The following is a 21,258-nucleotide window of genomic DNA, read 5'->3' as shown; positions in this document are numbered from 1 at the left end:
TTGCGGAGCACAGGCTCCGGACGCGCAGGCCCAGCAGCCATGGCTCACGGGCCCAGCCGCTCCGCGGCATATGGGATCCTCCCAGACCGGGGCACGAACGCGTATCCCCTGCATCCGCAGGCGGACTCTCAACCACTGCGCCACCAGGGAGGCCCTTAAATTCTTTACATATCTTTTTTGGTTAGTCGTTTAATTGAAATCAAGTTTTATATAAATCATGGTACCTCAGTTTTGACCTGTACTTTCATATCATTGTAAGTTTTTCAAATTATTATAGAATGATGGTACATCTTTTCAGAGGTAACCCACCTTAATCTAATTTCGTTCTCTTTTAGGAGATAAACACCCCAGTAAAATATAAGGTCAAGACATTTATTCTTGAAATATTTAACCCAGCCCACTAATTTAGACCCTGGCATTCAGAATATGCTTTTGCTTTTAGGAAATATTAAAGCATTTCCAGTTTTGCTATTCAGAATAAATTCTACCCAGGTCATCTATCCGGGATTCTAAAACTTCGAGACGTATTAGAACCTCAGAAATTATTATGAAGAACTGACCTTTGAACACAAAACAAAGGTGTCAACAAAGGAAACATGTTGAATGTTCCCTCTATTCGGTGTAATGTAAATGTGGGTGTTTTATGGTTTATTTTCTTTTAATAATTAATATTTTACTGATTGTTAAAATTGATTCTAAGCAGTGTCCACTCTGAAAAGGGAACTTTATGTTATATGTGGAGATAGGGGTGAATCAGTTCAGAAATTCAAGAGTGAATTTCTTTCTATTTTTATAACTGAGTTTAATTTCTATTTTGAGCCCCATTCCACCAAGGGAACAAACTAACTACATCTCAGACAGTCTCCTCCCCAACATACACCCCCATGTTTTCCCCAGGGTTGTATCTAAGTCTCCAGGCACAGGGAGAGAACATCCTGTCCTCAACAGACAACCGTCCACCCAGGAGGCTGCCAAGACATCCTCATTCCCACCTAGTCTCAGGGGGACAGTCTTGCAGAAAACTGCTGCGCCCTTCATTTGAATTTGTCTTTTTTTTTTTTTTTTTGCGGTACGCGGGCCTCTCACTGTTGTGGCCTCTCCCGTTGCGGAGCCCAGGCTCCGGACGCGCAGGCTCAGCGGCCATGGCTCACGGGCCCAGCCGCTCCGCGGCACGTGGGGTCTTCCCGGACCGGGGCACGAACCCGTGTCCCCTGCATCGGCAGGCGGGCTCTCAACCACTGCGCCACCAGGGAAGCCCTTCATGGGTCTTTTGACTTTGGAACTGTGCATTGGAGACACCCGCTCACCTCGTGCCTTGCTGGGATGAGGAGAACTCTGAGACGATCTCAAGCCCATCTGCCTAGACACAGCACCTAGACATTTCTACTCAATGCTTTTGAGTCATTCCGAGTTTGCAAGACGCAAGCAAACATTCCCCGGGCTCTCAGGTACCCTAAGCCACACTGGGATTCTGGCGTTTCTTAGCTTGCTTCCTCCAGCCTTTGACCGGGATGAAGTGAGGAAAGAGCAGTGTTTCCTCTTTGGCATACTTCCGTGTCTCACTTCCGTTCCTTCCCCTCCAACTCTCTCCCTCAACCTCAGTTCCAGAGGGTAACTGGGCTCCTTCCCAATTCTTCTAAGTCATTTGTTTGTGGCACATATTAGATCAAAAAAGGAGGCAGTTTCTTTGGCGTTTCTCCCCAGGAGAGGTGAGGTATAATTCCCCTCCCCTTGTGTCTGAGCTGGCCTCAGTGACTCACTTGGAACCTATAGAATATGGTGACAATGATACTGTGCTTAGATTAATCACCAGAAAATGCTCTATATGCCAGGGAACACCTCAAAGACATTCACTGGGCAAACATTTAAGAACTTCTTTCCTCCATGCCCCAGATTGACCACACGATCTTACACTGACCTGGGGTCTTTACTGAGAACATCATCAAAGCTGATTCATCTTCTGTAATGTTCAAAAACCACAATCAGCTGAGTCAGCATAATCATAAACAAAGAGAGATAATCACTCTCTTTGTTTGGTACGTAAATATCCCTGCAGAGGGAAGCCTTTGTCCCAAATCATAACAATAGCTGCCAGTTATTGGATGCTTACTCTCTGCCTGTGACTTGATAAGCCCTTTGAGAGCATTACCCCATTTAATGTTCACCTTAATACTACGGGATTAGTGTAATCATTCCTATTTCCCAGATGGAGAAGTGAAGTTCAAAGGTTAAGTAACTTCTTAGCAAATAAAGAGCAAGACTGGGATTCAAACCAGTTCTGTCTGTTGATTCTTTGTGGTGGTTGTTTGTTGGTTTGTTTTATTCTTTATACAATTTTTAAAGGTTACACTCCATTTTACACTTATTACACAATATTGGTGTCTGTTGATTCTTGACACACTTGCCTGGAAGCATGCGCCCTCGCCTCTCAGCCCTTCGTCCCCAGCTGACCCAGTGTGCACATCAACCCACCCCACCCGTCCCCCACACCTCCCTGAAAAAGAAACAGCGGGGAACTTCCCTCTCCATCCTAGTAGCTCCCGCAGGAATTTCAATGTTCCTCCATAGCCCCATTCTCCCTCCTCTTCACAGGTGACGGGGCCCTAAGAAGTAGGCTCTAGTCCCCAGCTGAGCTGATCAGATCCTTGTCCTGTATCTTTGGATTTGGGGTCAAGAATTTTCACCAGGTCTCTCTCCAGCTGCTGTAGCTCTGATACATAAAACGTAGGAGCTACCAGTGGTTATGTTTGCCACTGTGTGAAGGGAGTAGAGATGAGAAACAGAGACCGGTAGAGCTCTAGCCTCTGGTCCCCACTTTTATGATACAATGATGTGACCTCAGACGGACACACAGTAGGGCCATTAGACGGTCACCTTCATGAGAACCAGGGTCTGCCTGGTCTTGCTCACTATTGCACCTTCAGCACCCAGCAGGGTGCCTGGCACACAGCAGCACACAACGAACAGCTGTTGGATGATGAATGACATGTTCTGATGACGTTCTATTCTTTCCTTCCCTCCTTTACTACATATGAAGGGTCTTGACTCAGGAAGGTTAGGGAACTCTATTATTCAAACAGTCTGGTTATTAATGATGTTTTTCATTCTTCCACCCACCCACCCATCCTCTGCTCCATCATCAACCCATGAACCAGGCGCTTCTAGGAACTGAGGATAAAAGACAGAAAGACCAGGGTCATCGAGGGCTTTCTGGTCTTGGTGAGGGGACAGGCCTCTCAGATGTAATCAGTGTTTTCCAGGCCATCCAGCATGGAGGCACGATTGGTTGGCAACAACAATAACCCACAGTATTTCTCTGGCTCTAGCCCCATCTCAGAGATTTCCCACAGATTTGCCCTGCCCTCTGAGAAGCTCCCCAGAGCTCACATTCTGGTCCTGTCATAGTTGCCCACAGCTCCATGCACCCCTTCCACAGAGGGGAAAGGCAGCTCCCAGCTCTGTGTACCATCACATGGTTTGGCTGCTCTGCCTGGCCCCACCCAGAGACAGACGCCAACCCCAGGTGGTGTCTAGACCCTCTGTCAAGGCCATCTTCAGCCATGTCTTCCTTGTTGCTTTGAGCCTGGCAGTCTCTCCCCAGCCTGTTCCTTGGATCCCAGGAGAACCCCGAGAACTCACACTTCTTTGCTACGAACTCTCTCCCGATCTCCCTCCTGCCCCTACCACCATCTCTCTGGTGACCCCACTGCTAAGATGATTGTTCTTGCTCTTTCTAGTCTCCTCTCTCTTCCAGGGTCGGCTTCCTTCCCCATAGATATGGATCACTCATCGGGTTCACTGAGGGCTAAACACATTTCATGCTTTATCTCATTTAAAACTCTCAATAACCCATGAGATTGGTGTTACTATCCCCATTTTACAGATGAAGAAACTGAGGCTCAGAGAGGTTATTTGTGCTAGGTCAAACCCAGACAAAAAAGCTTAATTTTTTCATTGCATTTCTTCTGTAAGTTCTGCAGAAACGATGACGTTTTATAGATTCCGTTGAGACAACGTCACTGTTTAGACAGTGCCCGCAGGGCTTGGAATCATTAAACCTGAATTCAGAAGGCTCATCTGGGTGGAGCATTGATCACACCCATTCATCCCTAAAGCTGGAGTGAACACAGTTCCAAATCTCATGATTCAGAAGTCACACCAGGGCCTTTAAAGCTTTAATCCATTACGAATAACATCAGTTTTTGCTGAGCAATTAAAAATATTTTTTATGATGGGAAATTTCATACATTTACAAAAATAGAAGTGTATAAAAAACCCTATGTACCCATCACCCAGCCACAGAAATTAGCAACAAAATGTCATTCATGTTGCATCTGTATTTCTACCCACTCCCCCTCACAGCTGGGTTAATTTGAAGCAAATCCCAGTATCATATTATTTTATCCATAAATACTCTGACATGAGTCTCTAAAAGATAAAGATCCTTTTGGGAAAACATTCTATAATATTATTATACTTAAAAAATTAACAGTAATTCCCTTATATAAATGTTCAGTCATGGTTCAAATACTCCCGATTGTATCACATTTAAAAAGAATAACTGCTATGTTAGAATGAGAAGCTAAAAAATGTCTACACATTGCATTCATTTGAAGAATGAATACATTCTCTTAAATCTCTTTAACCTATAGGCTCCCCCTGCCTCTTTGACTTTCATGCAATTTACACATTTTCTTATAGAAATATAAAAGTAGAGAGTCATTTGAAATGTATTAATCACTTGAGCTGGAGAACAGTGCTTCTCAAACTTGAATGTACATACAAATTCCCAGGGGTCTTAAAATACAGATTCTGGGGTAGCGCTTGAGTTGCTACAACCTCCCAGGTGATCTGTATGTTGCTGGTCTGGGGACCACTCTATGAAGAGCAAGCCTGTTGAGTTCCACATTATAAATATTGCTGATTTTGCTGATTACATTCCTGAGGTGCTTCTCTGTTTCCTGTGTTTCCTGTAAATTGATATCTAGAGGTTTGAATGAATTCCAGGTCAATTATTTTGGCAAGAATTCCTCATAGGTACTGCTGCATGCTTTCTATTGCTTCACACCAGGAGGACCATCATGTCTGGTTGTCCCACATTTAGTGATGTTAAATATTTAGGGCAGTCAGCCCGATATTTCCACTACAGAGATCCCTATTAGTAGGTTTAGCAGCTATTGACATCATCATCGTCCTGATGAATGGTTCTCAACACTGGCTACACAGTAGAATCAAGAGTCCTATTCCAGATCAATTATATCAGAATCTCTGGGGTGAAGCCCAGGCAGTGTGTGTGTGTGTGTGTGTGTGTGTGCATGCTTGCACACTCGTGTACCTGAATGTGCTTTAAGCCCCTCACATGGTTCTAACAGGTATCATGTAGGGTTGAAAAACCATTGGCCTAGATCACTTTTTTTCATTCTGGTTTCCAAATGGTGATATCCTCAATCTATCCTTTTTTCTTTATTTATTTTGCTGAGCTCTTAATGTGTGGAAACGCTGGCTTAGAAAATGAGCCAGGTAACAGGCTACAAAATAAATCAGCTCTCATTCATACCATGAAGACACTCACTCCTCCTCCTCCCAAAGCCACTCCCTCCCCTCCCCACAGCCCTCCTTGTTTTCAGGGACCCCCTCCCCAGGTACCTCAAGCTGTCCAGAGCCTATCACTCCACCAGGTCTCCCCCATCATGCCCCATCAACATCTCAAGGCTACCTTGGGGAGGTGGGGATGGGCTTCTAATTTCTATACTATTTTATCTTCTTCAAAATGAGCATGGTTTATGTTTCTAAAAAACATTTTCATTTTCAGAAGAAAAGGAAAATGTGAAAAGACCCACTTTTTCTAACTCTGCACTTTTGCTTTAAATCCCCATGAGTCATAGAAAATCCTCTTGATTGACGTCTTTGGGCTACAGAGGATGCCAGCCTCAAAATACAGAGACGACTGTAATTTGGAAAGTGAAAAACCTCAGCATCCCCTAATCTCACCCCATTTCACCAGTCAAGGCTTGTCCTGGAAGGAGGATGATCTGCAAGTAGATAAAAAGATAAAAATCTGGAAAGCTAAAATCTTGCCACCTGTCACAGGAGGAAAGCTGGTCAGAATCTTATTCTTCTATCTTCCTGGCTTCATCACTCTCATCCTCTTTCTCTATTTTAAAAATATATCATTTATTTAATTAGAACACCAATTTGCGAGCATAAACTCCATTTGTGAGAAACAACACAGAACACAGGTACCTTGCAGCTGAGGAACAGCTTTGATTTTTGGCATAAGTTTTGAGTCTACAGCCTTCTGGTCAACCTTGTGCTGCTCTGTAAGCTTGTATTTCTCTGTGTGTGTGTGTGTGTGTGTGTGCACAGAAGAGTTGTAGGCTCACTCTTGATTTTCGGGAATCCTTAAGCATGGCAGGGAAGCCCAAGGTTTACTACTTCAATGGAAGGGGAAGAATGGAAACCATTTGGTGGCCCTTGGCCACAGCAGGAGTAGAGGTGAGATGCTGGAGTTATTTAATTTACTTTCATGTCATGGATAGGAAGATGTGGTATATATATACAATGGAATACTACTCAGCCATAAGAAAGAATGAAATGTTGCCATTTGCAGCAATGTGGATGGACTTGGAAGGCATTATGCTTAGTGAAATAAGTCAGACAGAGAAAAACAAATACTATATGATATCACTTATATGTGGAATCTAAAAACTACAGCAAACTAGTGAGTATAACAAAAAAGGAGCAGACACACAGATATAGAGAAAAACTAGTGGTTACCAGCGGGGAGGGGGGCAATATAGCGGTGGGAGAAAAGGAGGCACAAACTATTGGGTGTAAGATAAGCTCTAGGACGTATTGTACAACATGGGGAATATAGCCAATATTTTGTAAAAACTTTAAATGGAAAGTAACCTTTAAAATTTGTATAAAAAACTAAATGCAAATAATTTTAATAAAAATAAAAGCTCAGCATAAAAAAAATGACTTTCATCTTGGGGGTTCATTGAGTACTTACTTAGGGAGCAGTTGTGGAAAACTCTTCATATGAACCCAAAAGAAAAGCAGTTTTTACTACTTGTTCTTTAAATGTTGATTTGTGAATGAATGAGTTAGTTCTTTTAAATGAGTTAGTTCATTTAATTATTTGAGTTAGTTAACTCAAATAAAGTGGTAACTGGTTGTTGATACTGAGCTCATCCAAGGTCATGAAAACAATGATAAACAAAGGAAGGAAGGAAGAAGGGAGGAGGGAGGGGAGGAAGGAGGTAGGAAGGGAAGAAGCGACTCACTCCAACACACAATTCTTTTCATTTCATTCTTACCAGCCAAGTATTGTGTTTGTTTAACTACAGTTGTCTCAAGAATATTAAGAAATAGGTAACCGGGCACTAAATACAGTTTAGTATAGAAAATTTTTAACTTGAACTTGTCACTTCTTTTTCTGATGACCTAATTTTTTCAGAACAGTAAAAGGCCAGTTCTGAGCCACACGAAGCTCTTCTTGGGTCTTCTGATTCCTCACAGTTTTTATATTCAGCATTGATACTGTCAGAGCTGGCCAGAGTTAGGAGAAAGTTTGATAGTTAATATCTACCTCTGTGCCCGAATTTTCCTTTTGATGTGAATCACAGCAAATTTTCAAAAGCTGAATCATCATGCTCTAGGATATACAACTTTGCCAAATGGCTGTGCTTTGTGTATCTTTGGAGCCCCAGCAGTCATACAGTAAGCCTTCAAGCATATGATAAAACTGAGGAAAACACATCATTTTTGTAAAAATGTTCCCTGGGAAAACTGTTCTGTGTGATCTGGCAAAACTCAATCTAAATCTACCAGAAAATTCCTCAGATGGTATCTACTCAGGAATTTTGAGGCATACCATGCTGTTTCATGGCCCCATCCAGACTGTGCATCCCTGGGCCTGGCGGGGCTCACAGCTGCCCTCTCTCCCCTTCCCCAGTGGCCCGTAGGGCCTAACAAGGTAACAAGAATGCCCTTGTTGCAATTTGAGACTGGGCTCCGCTCTACGAGCTTCTGGAGCCTGGCCAAACCAGACAGTAAAAAATTAGCCTGGGCCTCCCTGGTGGCGCAGTGGTTGAGAGTCCGCCTGCCGATGCAGGGGATACGGGTTCGTGCCCCGGTCCGGGAGGATCCCATATGCCGCGGAGCAGCTGGGCCCGTGAGCCATGGCCGCTGAGCCTGTGCATCCGGAGCCTGTGCTCCGCAACGGGAGAGGCCACAACAGTGAGAGGCCCACGTACCGCAAAAAAAAAAAAAAAAAAAAAAAAAATTAGCCTGGAGTTCCTGACATGAGAAATTTTAGGAGAAATTGAAATCATGAACGTATGCTTTTTTTTTTTTTTCAAGTCACACTTCATAAAAGTCACAAGTAATCTTTAAATTTAGGGGAAAATGCTTTTGGGGGAAGCTTTGTTTTATATTTTGGTTACCCCTATCTGTATCCTGTTTGTTATTAACTTTAGAATATGCTTCTTCCTATAAAAAGTAGTTAAATACAAATTAGACATCTGCTAAGATGAAAATATCTGTAACGTAGTGGGCTTGGAGAGAAGGGATTCCAGCCCTGCTTCTTCCACCCTTTAGCTGAGGGACTTTAAGCAAGTCACTTAACCTCTCCGGGCTTCCCAAACATCAGATGAAGACTTGGAGAAGAGCATGAAGGTGATCATGTCAGCTCTTGTGTGTTTTTTTTTTTTTGCTGGTGAAAATATGTGAGAGAGAAAGAGAGGGATCCCCACCACCGACTCCCTGAACCAAGAAAGTTTTGGGGCATAGAATAAGAGGAGGTGGAGAGATATACTTAATATTGGGCATCATTGAGCAGACTCAGAGACTCATGGCTGAAGAGTGCAGACCCAGTGTCCTCTCGGGCTTCCCTCTGCTCCAGGTACTGCTCCCCAAACACCTCCCAAGAAAGCAGGGAGGAGGGATTTGTATCACTCATTTAACCTTCCCTTCAGTCATTCATTATCCTTTAAGAACTTCCTAACTTCTTTATGCCAAGACCTTTGCTAAGGGTGCAAAGATGCCCTCCAGGAATACTCCCTAGTGGGGGAGACATGCACACAGACAGATAACCCCCACGTAATGGAGTAAATGAAAAATAAAACGATACATGGGAATGCAGATGAGGGTCACCCGGGCCAGGCTTCTTGCAGGAGTTAAGTCTCAAAGACTTTGCCTGGAATGTAGCAAACCCTCAACACCAGTGGCTTCTTCTGGGGATAAGGTGAGGGGGTCACACTCAACATAATCCCATCCTAACAGAGCCACAGTATACCAATAACCATAACCACAGACTATGCTCTTACTACACGCCAAGCTTTGTGCCAGCACTGAATGCACTTTATTCCATCCTCTATGTAGACAGGAAACGAGACTCGGGGGGGTTAACTAACTTTTCTTAGGTCACACTGTTAGTAGGTGGCAGGACTGGTACTCACACTTATCTGTCTAATTCCACAGCCTGAGTTCAAAACACTTTGCTATGTTGGTGGATTCCTTTATATCCTTTTTAAAATACGCTGACTTAAAATAGTTGTCATCCAAGTTTGATAATTCTGCAGCCTCAATCTTCCACTTCACATTACATTATAAGCATGTGTTAGTATTGTTATATTTAGTCTGGCTCACTTTTATACAATGTAGTCTGTTATATATATATATATATATTTGACATTTTTCATGATTATATAATATTCTATTTATTGCACTCAGAATAATTTTCTTTTCTTTTTTTTTTTTTGCGGTACACGGGCCTCTCACTGTTGTGGCCTCTCCCGTTGCGGAGCACAGGCTCCGGACGTGCAGGCTCAGAGGCTCCGTGGCATGTGGGATCTTCCCAGACCGGGGCACGAACCCGTGTCCCCTGCATCGGCAGGTGGACTCTCAACCACTGCACCACCAGGGAAGCCCCAGAATAATTTTAAATTGTGAAAATCGTTAACAACCTAAATATTCAATACCTGAGAAATGTCTACACAAATGAGGATACATCCATGAATAGAATTTTACACAACCACTTAAAGTTATGTTTTCAGAGATAACATAACATGAAAAATGCTTATGACATAAGAAAAATGAGAACTTCTAATACAGTTATGCATCAGGATGCTCTGGAATATTTCTTTTATAAATAATGTTGCAACAGCATCTTCACAGATATGAATTTTTCCACATTTAGGATTACATCATTAGGATACAACCTTAAAAATGGGATCACTTGGTTAGAGCCTATAAACATTTTTGGGTTCCTTGAGAAATTTTGCTATCTTGCTTTCTACAAGGCTGGCATCACTTTGCAGGACCACACAATGTATGAAAATTCCATTTTATACCTCTCCTCCACCAGCAATGAGAAAGATATAAACACTTTTTCTCATATATAAAAATGTGCCTCGTTTATATTTTGTTTATTTTGCCATATTCTCTTTTCATGGATAGTACACATTTGCATTTTAGGAACTCAAGGCCAGAAGCAGCTACATCCCCACAACTAACAAGTTTCTCCAGCCTGGAAGCCAGAGGAAATCTTCACTAGATGAAGACTCCATTGAGACTGTGAAGAATATATTCAAATCTGAACATGGCATATTTCTTAAAAACATGGGCACTATAATAGCTGAGTATTAACAAATGAAAAAGTCTAATGACCTCAGAAAATATTTCACTTTACATTTGTAGCACCACCCAGAAAGGAATCATAAGGCCATTTTAATAAAGTAATAAAAAGCATAAAGAAATAAACTACCTAACACTTATCTGTAAGTCAGACGACCCCTTTTCAGTTTCTCATAAAAAGGTAAAACACCAAGTAATCAGAATCATACAAATTAGAATTCTTCTGCATTCTACTGCAAAAGAGTAAAATCATAAGTAATCCAATGGATACCAAGGATTTCTTTAAAAACAAACAAAAAACCAACCAACCCATACACCAACCGTCACCCACTTCCACCTCCTTTGGAAAAGTCCAGGACATAGCTTCAAACTAGCTTCTTACACTTCCAATCACTGGAGTACTTTACAGATAGGGTATACATTTCTATGATCAATTTCCCATTTAGTTTCTACCTCAGTATCAGAATCACAATCTGAGTACACGCTGTTGTCCATTCACGTCTGGAGGTCTTTCTCCAACATCTTTGACAGTCAGCACATGCGTGGAGCATCCCAATAACCAGCCTTCCCAGCCTTGCTTGTGGAAACACCTCTTTGGCACCATTAGGACTAGTGAGGTTTTTTTTTTTTTTTTTGAAGTATATCAAAGGATTCTATCTGGATTTCCTATTTGGTTAAACTACTAGGCTTTTTTTCTTTCTTTCTACCCTTAATTGAACGGTTTCTGAAAGTTTAACCACCTCCTTGTAGGTCAGTTGGGAAAGGTAACCAAACACAACCGTATCAGCTGTGCTGCCAGCAGTTGGGATTCTACCCACCATCTCATGTAAAGAAAGGTCTGAGATCTGACACCATTGCACACAGCCAACAGGACCAAAATTGCAGATTTTCAGAGCTTTAAGGAGTCTGGTCGATCACTTAGTCCAAATTCCTCCTCAAGGATGGGAAACTGAGTCCCAGAGAGGGGACATGACCTTCCAAAGGGCACACAGCAGTCAGTGGGAGAACTGGGCTGACTCAGATCTACTGGTAAGAACCTTGGACACGAAGAATCACAACCATGCCTAAAAGTGAAGCGGTAATTTCGGACAAATCGTTTTTGTTTCAGAATTATTACTGTTTCAGAGAGAGCGAGAGCGAGAGAATGAGAATATCTGCTCCTGAGGAAATCTCTGGCTTAAATAATCCTCCTTCCCAATCTCTTGCATTAATCATTGAACACTTACATGTTAAAGATGATTTGAGTATACAGAGAGGACACTAAAATGAGAGAAACAGGTTTAAAACAGAAGTTCTTTTATTTGAATACTGAATACATTCCGTTGGTACAGAGTGTGCTGAGGATGAAGTATTTTAAAGAAAGAAAAAACACTGGTAGCAATACAATTAAAATGGAAAAAAAATAATTTTAAATATAACACAAATGACAAATAGATACATTAGCATTCTTTGAAGCCCACTTAGGGCATTCCATCATCTGTAAGGTATAGTTTAATCTAAGCTTATTTCAGACATGAGTATTTGGAACGGTCAAAAAAACCCCAAAAAACCAAAAAACAAACAAAAACCACATGACACAGCAAATCAAACAGTGTATCACGATTTATTAAATATCTTTAATGAAACCAGTACCTGACAATTAGAAAACAGTTAAACCATTTGTTTAGAAAAAAAAAATCCCTCAAACCAGTGTCCATATTAGAGGTGACAGTGTTTCTTTTGCAGTTTCTACCATAAAATAAGACCACGGTGAACATTCCATATTGGAATTTATCTTTTCAATACAAAGAGTAGGCTCTGCCCATTACAGCAGAATGACTCAAATTTCCTTTTCAGTTCCTGTGGATTCTCAGAGCAGCAGTAAGACAAGTCTCAGGATCATCATGAGGCTAGATTAAAATAAAAGACAGGCAAGGGGAGGGTGACTCAGGAGGTGTGAGACGGGAGGGTTGTGCGCTCACCTAACCCATGTGGTACTAAACCCTGGCTCCCAGCGTTCTGCCCTGCTTCTACTCCCTGGGGCAGGGGTGATCTCACCGTCCCTGGATCCCTGTACTTGAACTTGCAGACGTGACTGAATTAGCCACTTAAAAAGGTTCACTGAGGGCTTCCCTGGTGGCGCAGTGGTTGAGAGTCCGCCTGCCGATGCAGGGGACACGGGTTCGTGCCCCGGTCCGGGAAGATCCCACATGCCGCGGAGCGGCTGGGCCCGTGAGCCATGGCCGCTGAGCCTGCGTGTCCGGAGCCTGTGCTCCACAACGGGAGAGGCCACAACAGTGAGAGGCCCGCGTACCGCAAAAAAAAAAAAAAAAAAAAAAAAAAAATGTTCACTGAATGAAGGAGAAAAATCAGAACTCACTGTTCTGAAAATCTGGGATGAACCTTTGTAAGAGAAAGGTTTGGAAAGAAACACAAAACTTTCAAAAACTAGTAAAGGCAAGCAACTTGAAAAACTAATCAAGGGGTGATTTGGGGATGTCATAATTACAATCTCAGCTTCTTTGCACGTTTGGGGTCTTGTCTTCTTGACCTATAAACCCTACTTCTGACCCCTTCCACCACCAAGTATCATTATTAGAACAGGGCTATCATTAGAACGCAGTCCTTTATAATCACACTTTCATTCCCAAATCATAAACATTATATCCAGCCACACTAGAAAATTCTATTGAAAAACAGAAAGGAGAAAATTACCCATTGCGTTACCACCTAGAGATTACTAACAATTTGAAATATTCCTTCCTATCTTGTTTTTCTATACCCAGACTTTTAAAAAATTGAGATCACACTATATTTGCTTATTGTTTTCATTTCCTATTATGTCAATATTTTCTAAGACCACTAAACAGTTTTTGAAAACATGACATGTAACGCTTGCTCAATATTCCATTAAGTGGACAAAACACCTATTGAACCATTTCCTTACTGGTGAATTTTCAAGCTGTTTCTAATTTTTCAGTTCCTCATGTTTTCCACTAGAAATAAACATCAATCTTTGTATACATCTCATTATTTCTTTGGAATAAATTCCAAAAAGTGAAAACATACATCAAAGAAAATGAACATATCGATAGCTGTCAACATATAAAGGCAGCTTCCAAAGAATTTAAAATGTTATGTATAAATGTTTACTTGGTAATGTGCTTAATCTCATGGATAGAATTACTGAGATTAAGAGAAACTTGAAGCTCCCCAGTTATCTCTTTCAAAAATATTAAGTTTTCTCCCTTAAAATTTCAAAGTAACTGCGACAGACTTTCACTTTGTCCAACTCTCTAAGAGAGATTATCAGATGTAAATGAATACCTTTACTGCCTCAGACAGGTAAATCCTGAGAAAAAATGAGGCTGAACTTAATTCTTTATTCTGAAAAAGGTACCTGTGTACATGTGATCGGACAGCACGGCAACGCTAAGTGTGTTTGATAAAAATCTTCACTCGCACATAAACGTCAACAAGTGATTGACTGGATGATATTTTAAGGTTTTATAATCATGCTGATTGTAATACAAATTACTTTGACCTTTTAAGTTAAAACTGACTTCTGCCAAAAATGCAGCACTTCAGAATGACGGCAGAGGAAAGAATAGATCAAAGTAAGTTTTTCTTACCTTAAACCTGCAACCAGCCCAGCTGGCATGATTTTCTTGGATCTCTTAAACCTCACTCCCATTATGGTGGCCAGGAAGAAAGCTGTAACTAAAAACCAAACCAGTGCGTGAACCAGCGTTTCAAACATGTTATCAGTGTTTGCTTGTGGAAAAAATGGATTTCATTTCAGCTTTCTAATATAACAACTATTATGTATTGGTACTGAGTTGCTATTTTCTTGAAAAGATAAAGTGCTCTATTAAAACACTTTATTAAAGAGCTTATCAAAATGGTTTCTGAGGAAACAAGCATGTTAAAATCCATTCCTGAAATATCTTCAAAAGAAAAAGTCTTTTTCCAACTTAATTTCTATTTATAGAACACTCCTGGGAAGGTCAGGACTGTGTCTTATTCAAGTTTCCTTAGGAACACTAGGCAGTATACCTGGACCCACAAGAGATAGCCAATAAATGTTTAGTTAGCTGAATGGAAGGAAAAGAATCAGTTTCTAAAGTAAATCTTTCAAGTAAGACCTGATTAATAAAATAATCCTAAGAAAAGGCTGACTGTTTTTATTTTATAGCATTCCATTTTGGAAATTTGATGCCTGAAGAGTAAATAAAAACAGCCCAATAATATTAAATTCAGAAGCATCATACCAGCCTTTTAGAAGCTAAACCAATATGATGAGAGAAGCAGTTTTATGTAAGAGATTAGGGCACTGATGTCACAATTTAAGAATTTTCAAGGAAAAATCACTTGCTGATATAAAAAACATGACTGACAATAAACATACATTAACTATTTAAGTGCATATGAATAAAAAGCCCTATATATATACACACATATATATGTGTGTGTATACATATATATATATATTTTTGGCTGATATATTTTTATCTTCTGACATAATTTCATTATTAAAAATATCCCTTGCTCCTATTTAAAATAAGGGGAAAAAATCCCACTTAATTTCTTCCTCTCCCTCAAAGAACTGGTACAATTTGTCTTCCTTTGTATTTTCTTCCACACCCACCAGGGCACGTTGAATAATCATCAAATTAAACAGAGACCATTTCCTTAGTGTAGTTTTCCAAACCTTCCCTGTATTTGTCTTTCAACCCAGACAGAAGAAAGCCAAGCATCCTGGGGCTTTAAACACACACAAGTTTTTTCCATTTACCCTGTGGACATTCTCCTACTATAAGCCCAACAAGGGAAGAAGCTAAAAGAGTCAGCCTTGCTTTTCTAAATCTTAAGGCAAAGTGGGATCTAAAAGCTGTTTGTGAATTAAATAAAATAATGCAAGGCTGTCTCTTTTTAGATATTTTCACAGTAACACAAACTATGCTAATATGCATTTAGGAGCATTAGCAGAAAATCCAGACATAATTCCTTGCTTTTTCTAATTTTATTTTATTTTTCTAGTAACAAGTTTTATAGAAATATTCTTATGAGTTGGAAGGCCTGGCAGCAACATCATTATTTTTGATCAGGTTTGTGTAGAAAGGAACAAGAACAGTGTTCTGTCTCCACACAGGCATATGCCCACCTGCCATGTGACCAGTATCTTCTAGTACACCGAGGCTAGGTATCAAAAAATTATCCCCAAGCCGTGATTCTCCGTAACTGGGAAAAACACCTTACTCACACAGGGACAGTTTTACATCTCGCTTGTCATTGGAGACACGGTAAGCTCCACAGCCAGCCAAAAATCCAACAAGAAGACCAGCAATCAAAGACAGAACACCACCTGGTGAAAAAAAGTACGGGCTCAGAGAGAGAATCCCCAAATGAAAGGTATGCCTTCATCACTTCACATGTGGAAAAATGCATTTCTTCTTGGGCACTGTAACTAGACAAAGCCAAATTAGGTATCGGCTATCCATGGACAGTTTCTAAGACATGACTGTTTCATGCTGAACCCCAAATGCGAGGCAGAGGAACCCCAGGTACATAGCAATGGGAGGGGTAGGTATGGTGATAAAGCCTGCCTTGTAGTATTGCTTCTGACAGCGACTGCATGGCCTTGGACAATTACCTGACTTGTTTACGCCCCTCTTTTATTCCCCCTATTCTCCTTGCCTCCATTTTTTTTTACTGAGGTTGTGATGATAAAAATAAGATGAAATGATATTTTCAGCTCATGGAGGTAGAGAGGGGGTACTATTCAAACCAAGTGATGGTTCTGTCCTGAATAATCAACAAACCTTCCAGCCTCAACACATCAGGACTCGGGGATGGACTGTGACCACACTGAGTAACGGGAAGAACCTGGTCACTGACGCAGCCAGCCAGCTGCCAATCCATTCCCTCCCCCACCCAGCGCCCGCCCTGCTCAGCGCTGCCTGGGGCACTGTAACAGACACGGAGCACTGCAGGGTGCACGTGCCAGTGACACTGTCACCAACACACACAGTCCCCACTTCAGGACACTCAATCTATTTAGAATCTTATCGGATTGGAATCCCTAGGGTCAAGGCATCTCTGGGTTTTTTTTGTTTTTTTAGATTTAAATTTATTTATTTATTTATTTTTTTATTGAAGTATAGTTGATTTACAGGGTTGTGTTAGTTTCTGGTGTACAGCAAAGTGATTCAGTTGTAAGGTATCTCTGTTTTTTAAACAGCTACAGGAAAGTCAGATTGCAGCAGGGTTAAGAACCACCCTTAAATTCAGATTGCAGCACCTCCCACACCAAAACACACAACCCATCCAGAACAAGAAGTCACATGCACTAGGTTGTAGTCTAATTCTACAGGCAACAAGTGAAGGAAGATGCCTGATAACGGAAGTAATCCTCTCCTCTCACACCCTCCAGCAGCCCCAACACACGTACGCATGCACACGCACACACACACACACACACACTCACACACTCTCTCTCTCCCTTTTTCCTACCATTCGAAAAACCACTAACGAAGGAAGTAACCCTGATAACCATATAGACCTGAAACTCAAGTCCCCCAAGGTCACCAATATAACACTCTTCAAAATATAACTTCATTTAATGAATTTCTTAAAAATATAAGAAGCAAATATGACACACCATGACTGCAAACGCTTTTACCTTAAAACAAAGCAAAATAGAAAACTTGATCTTTCATTTTTCTCCATGAAAATCCTTCAATTTATCAACTGGGTGTTTTTTTCCATCTTTGGACAGAGATGAAGAAACCACTTCAGATATGATATCTAAGTAATTTTCCTTTGCAACACACAGTATCAACATAATTCAGTTTTTTGACACTATGAGTATATAAACAAACCAAAAACTTCATTTGATAATGAGTGAGTAGCCCTGAAGAGGGTAAGTCAATTAATTATGCAATTGATATTAACAGGTAAAGGGAGACCCAGATGCCCAGGCTCTGGAATGACAGGCTCTGTCCATCCAGCCCCATGGAACCCCCATCCTTCCGAGAATCCCATCCACCACGTGCTGGTCCTCATTAGCTTCTTGTCCTATTTACAGACCCTCAGACAATCCTAGCACAACCACTAACCTCCCACCAGGTCGCTTATTAGCTTCTTGTCCTGCTTACAGACCCTCAGGTGACCCTAGCAGAAGGACCAACCTCTCTGATGAAAAACCTGGTTTGGGCTCACCTCTCCGCTTATATCCCAAAATGCTTCCGAATGTCACCAGGGCTGCATAACCAAAACCAATCAGGTCCATTGGCAAGGTTCAAGTCTAAAGCAAGGCGAAGAGACATATTTTACAAGATAAAAGACTCTGGGGGAGCAAATATGTATAAAAATGATATGCATTCCACAGAGTTACAGAAATGAATTTCTCTAACCTACTAAGAAAAGGGCAGCTAGATCTTCACTTCTCCCAACACTCAGCTGCTGTCCCGCCACCCTCATCACTCTCAAGGACGCTCAGGGTGACACCTGAGGCTGATTCTCCTTCCTTATCTTCAAGACTTGCTGTTCCCTCAGCTGTGTCCTCCCTTCCACTTCCCCAGGAGGACTTCTGCTCCGGTTAGCCGGGTCTCGTCACAGGGCCGTGATGTTGCCATCTCCGCTTTGCACTCCCGTGCCTGGAATGTTCCCCTGCTCCCCCACCTCCATCCCCAGCTGCCCTCTATGCCCCATCTCCCTCTGAACCTGCTCCCCTTGTCCGCCGCCCCCCAAGCTCCTTAACCACTCCTACCTGCCCCGTCCACCTGGTCTGGAGCATCTGCTCTTCTTCCTCGAAATTCCCTGATCTCAGCAACTCCACCTTAAAATTCTTTCTTTTGTATTTGTACAGATATTTGTCCCCCCTCCTCCTCACACAGAAAAACAGGAAAGGGGTAATGTGGACGTTTGCTTGTTGACTGAAACAAAGATTTCCTGTTTTTTTTTGGCTGAGCCATGTGGCACGCAGGACCTTAGTTCCCTGACCAGGGATCAAACCCATGCCCCCTGCACTGGGAGCGCAGATGGAGTCTAAACCACTGGACCGCCAGGGAGTCCCCAAAGATTCCCTTTCAACATGTGCTTTGCACTAGCTTGGTTATGAGACAGCTCTCCTGTGGTGGCAGAGATGCCCACGCTTGGTCCATGGTAAACCATTAAAGGGTACAATGCAGCCCTGGCACGAAGTTAACTGAGTGACCATGACATTCTGTGGGCATCACAGCAGCAGCTGAAACATCCAGCGGTGGGAAGTTCTACGAAGCTCCACTGAAATCCTGCCTGGGATTCTCTAAGATGTAGGAGGAAGTGTGCTAGCTACAGGCTGGAGACACGGGTTCTGGTCACTAGCGGCTGCTGGGCCCTGGACCACCCCCCATCCCTAAGAACAACTCCCCCAAAGTGAGGGAAAAAGACAAGATAAGCTCTAAGGTTCTTGCAGCTTTTTAAATTCTCAGACTCCTGGTGGTGATGGCACATCTTAAGTTTTTTACGTCTCTATTTCCTCCCTGGAGAAAGTAGTTCTTTGTATCCACGAGGAATGGTATCTGAGAATTCTTTGTATTTTCACAATTTTCTCACTGCTGCCATTCAGGTTAACCTGGTCTTTAATTCTCTGTAGCAACTGGTAACAAACTGGCCCAGAAGAATGGAAAAGGGGTCTTGAGTTGATCTCAGAGAGTAAGCTAGCACGTAACTGTGAGGAAAGGTCTGGGGAGGGAGCCCAAGACACAGGAGGAGGTGATGGCACTGAAAAGGAGGCAACGATGGAAAATCCTCAATGTCTGCGGGACAAAGAATTAAAACAGGATGGTTGTCGATGCCCGAGAAGTTGTCCAGTGGGATTGAACATATAGGAAGGAAGGACCTGTGTTCAAAAACCATTTGTTGACTGAATGATGGGTAAACAAATAACGAGGATGATGTTTCTGAGCAATTACCATGTGCCAGGCACCACTCTAAGGCCTTATATGTAACAATCCATTTAATTATCACCACAACCCTAGGAGGTAAGTACTATCCCCATTATTATCCCCACTTTCCAGACGAGGTGACTGAAGCACAGAGAAGGCAAGCAGCAGCCCCGAGGTCACACAGCAGAACCAAGATTTCAGACTCAGAGAAGTCTCATTCCTAACCAGTAGTACCTCTGAAAACTGAGTTAGCTGCTGAAAGAAGGAATGTGAAAGTGAGCCTGAGGTTCCTCAGAGTTTTGAATTCTGGATTAAGTAATTCTGCTTAGCCTCGTAGCTTAGCCCACGCTGCACCGTCTTCCACCTGGTGACCTACCATCTTCAGCCCTACGTGAGCCTCACGTCCAGTCCTACTTCCTGTCTTTCTCAAAGAGCTCATCACATTCCACAATGCATGCCTGGCTTCACCAGCATGTGATGTTAGGCAAGTTCCTTAATCTCTGTACCTCAGTTTCTCCATCTGTAAAACAGGGATAATAAAAATATCTACCACACAGAGCTGTTGTGGTGATGAAATGAGTTAATGCTATAAGGCACTCAGAACCGTGCCTGGCACACAATGAACACCCAACAAATACCAGCTGCTCAAATAATGATTCCTCTCTTTCGCACTTACATACACTTTTAAGCTTGACGTAAACAAGGGCAATACTATTTCAGCACAGCAAGAAATCAACTGAGGTAGGGTGGATTTATGATGCTGGCATTCATAGACTCAAACCATAATAGTACAACCTGCACTTATACCAAATTCCATCAACGACTTTTTCTTTTTTTTTTTTTTTCTTTTTTTTTTTTTTTTGCAGTACGCGGGCTTCTCACTGTCGTGGCCTCTCCCGTTGCGGCGCACAGGCTCCGGACGCGCAGGCTCAGCGGCCATGGCTCACGGGCGCAGCCGCTCCGCGGCATGTGGGATCCTCCCAAACTGGGGCACGAACCCGTGTCCCCTGCATCGGCAGGCGGACTCTCAACCACTTGCGCCACCAGGGAAGCCCCAACGACTTTTTCTTGAGTGTCTTTTGTGTGCAGGCAGCAGGAAGGGATGGAAAGCCCCACTGAGGACATGGCCCTGGTATGCCAGGACTTCCGGTGCAGCACCATGGAGGCGGCAGCTGCGTGAGGGAGCCCTCAGGAGGAGAGGCACAGGCAGCGCAACCAGGAGCTGCACCTACTGAGGCCTGGAGCCTAAAGGAAAATTCCTCCAGGAAGCAGGGACCCAGCTGAGGTCACGGGGAGGGCAGGAGTAAACCAAGGGAGGAGGGTGGCAAGGAAGCACATGACCTAGGCAGAAGGGAGACACGTGCAAAGGCCTGGTGGCATGAGAAAGCACGGCATGGTTTCAAAATGGAGACAAGTGCAAGGGGTGTGACAGAGGGGGGGCTGGTGAGCAAGAGCCAGAGCTTCCCTGGAAGCCCTGTAAAGGGAGTCTGTTAAAGACAAGCTAGGAGGCAGTAAGCCAAGCAAGGGATGAGGGTGGCCTGGCCTGGAGAAATGAGGGTGGAGCGAGGTGGACAGATTTGAGAGAGGTCAGGAGGTTGACTCAACAAGCCCAGGTGTGGGGAGGGAGCAGGGGGGATAAGCCTCTGGCTTGGACCACTAGGGGAGAGGAGAGCCTTGATGCTGTTCCCTGAGACAGGGAACAATGGAA

The 21,258-nt window shown here is 42.7% G+C and overlaps 1 protein-coding gene across 15 annotated transcripts in view; it reads right to left on the bottom strand.

Annotated features, from left to right (window-relative positions):
- Window positions 1-12,239: 12,239 nt before the first annotated feature.
- TMEM14A (transmembrane protein 14A) overlaps window positions 12,240-21,258 on the bottom strand; it is a gene marked incomplete at its 3' end in the record, with an annotated part of 15,987 nt that continues 6,968 nt past the window's right edge. For 6 of the 15 annotated variants that reach the window (XM_081245862.1, XM_081245855.1, XM_081245864.1 and 3 more), the window contains 4 exons: window positions 17,842-17,926; window positions 15,884-15,985; window positions 14,253-14,340; window positions 12,240-12,530 (listed from right to left, as the gene is read on the bottom strand). In XM_081245862.1, coding sequence (XP_081101988.1) covers window positions 12,491-12,530; window positions 14,253-14,340; window positions 15,884-15,985; window positions 17,842-17,911 — 300 coding nt within the window. In that variant the 5' untranslated portion in view covers window positions 17,912-17,926. The other 9 variants (XM_081245865.1, XM_081245863.1, XM_081245851.1 and 6 more) reach the window with 7 other exon arrangements.

The sequence above is a fragment of the Mesoplodon bidens genome (genome assembly GCF_964165515.1).
Source record: "Mesoplodon bidens genome assembly, chromosome: 10".
Classification (NCBI taxonomy): Eukaryota; Metazoa; Chordata; class Mammalia; order Artiodactyla; family Ziphiidae; genus Mesoplodon; species Mesoplodon bidens.
The sequence above is the reverse complement of the archived record's forward strand: the minus strand, read 5'-3'. Positions and strand labels throughout refer to the sequence as shown.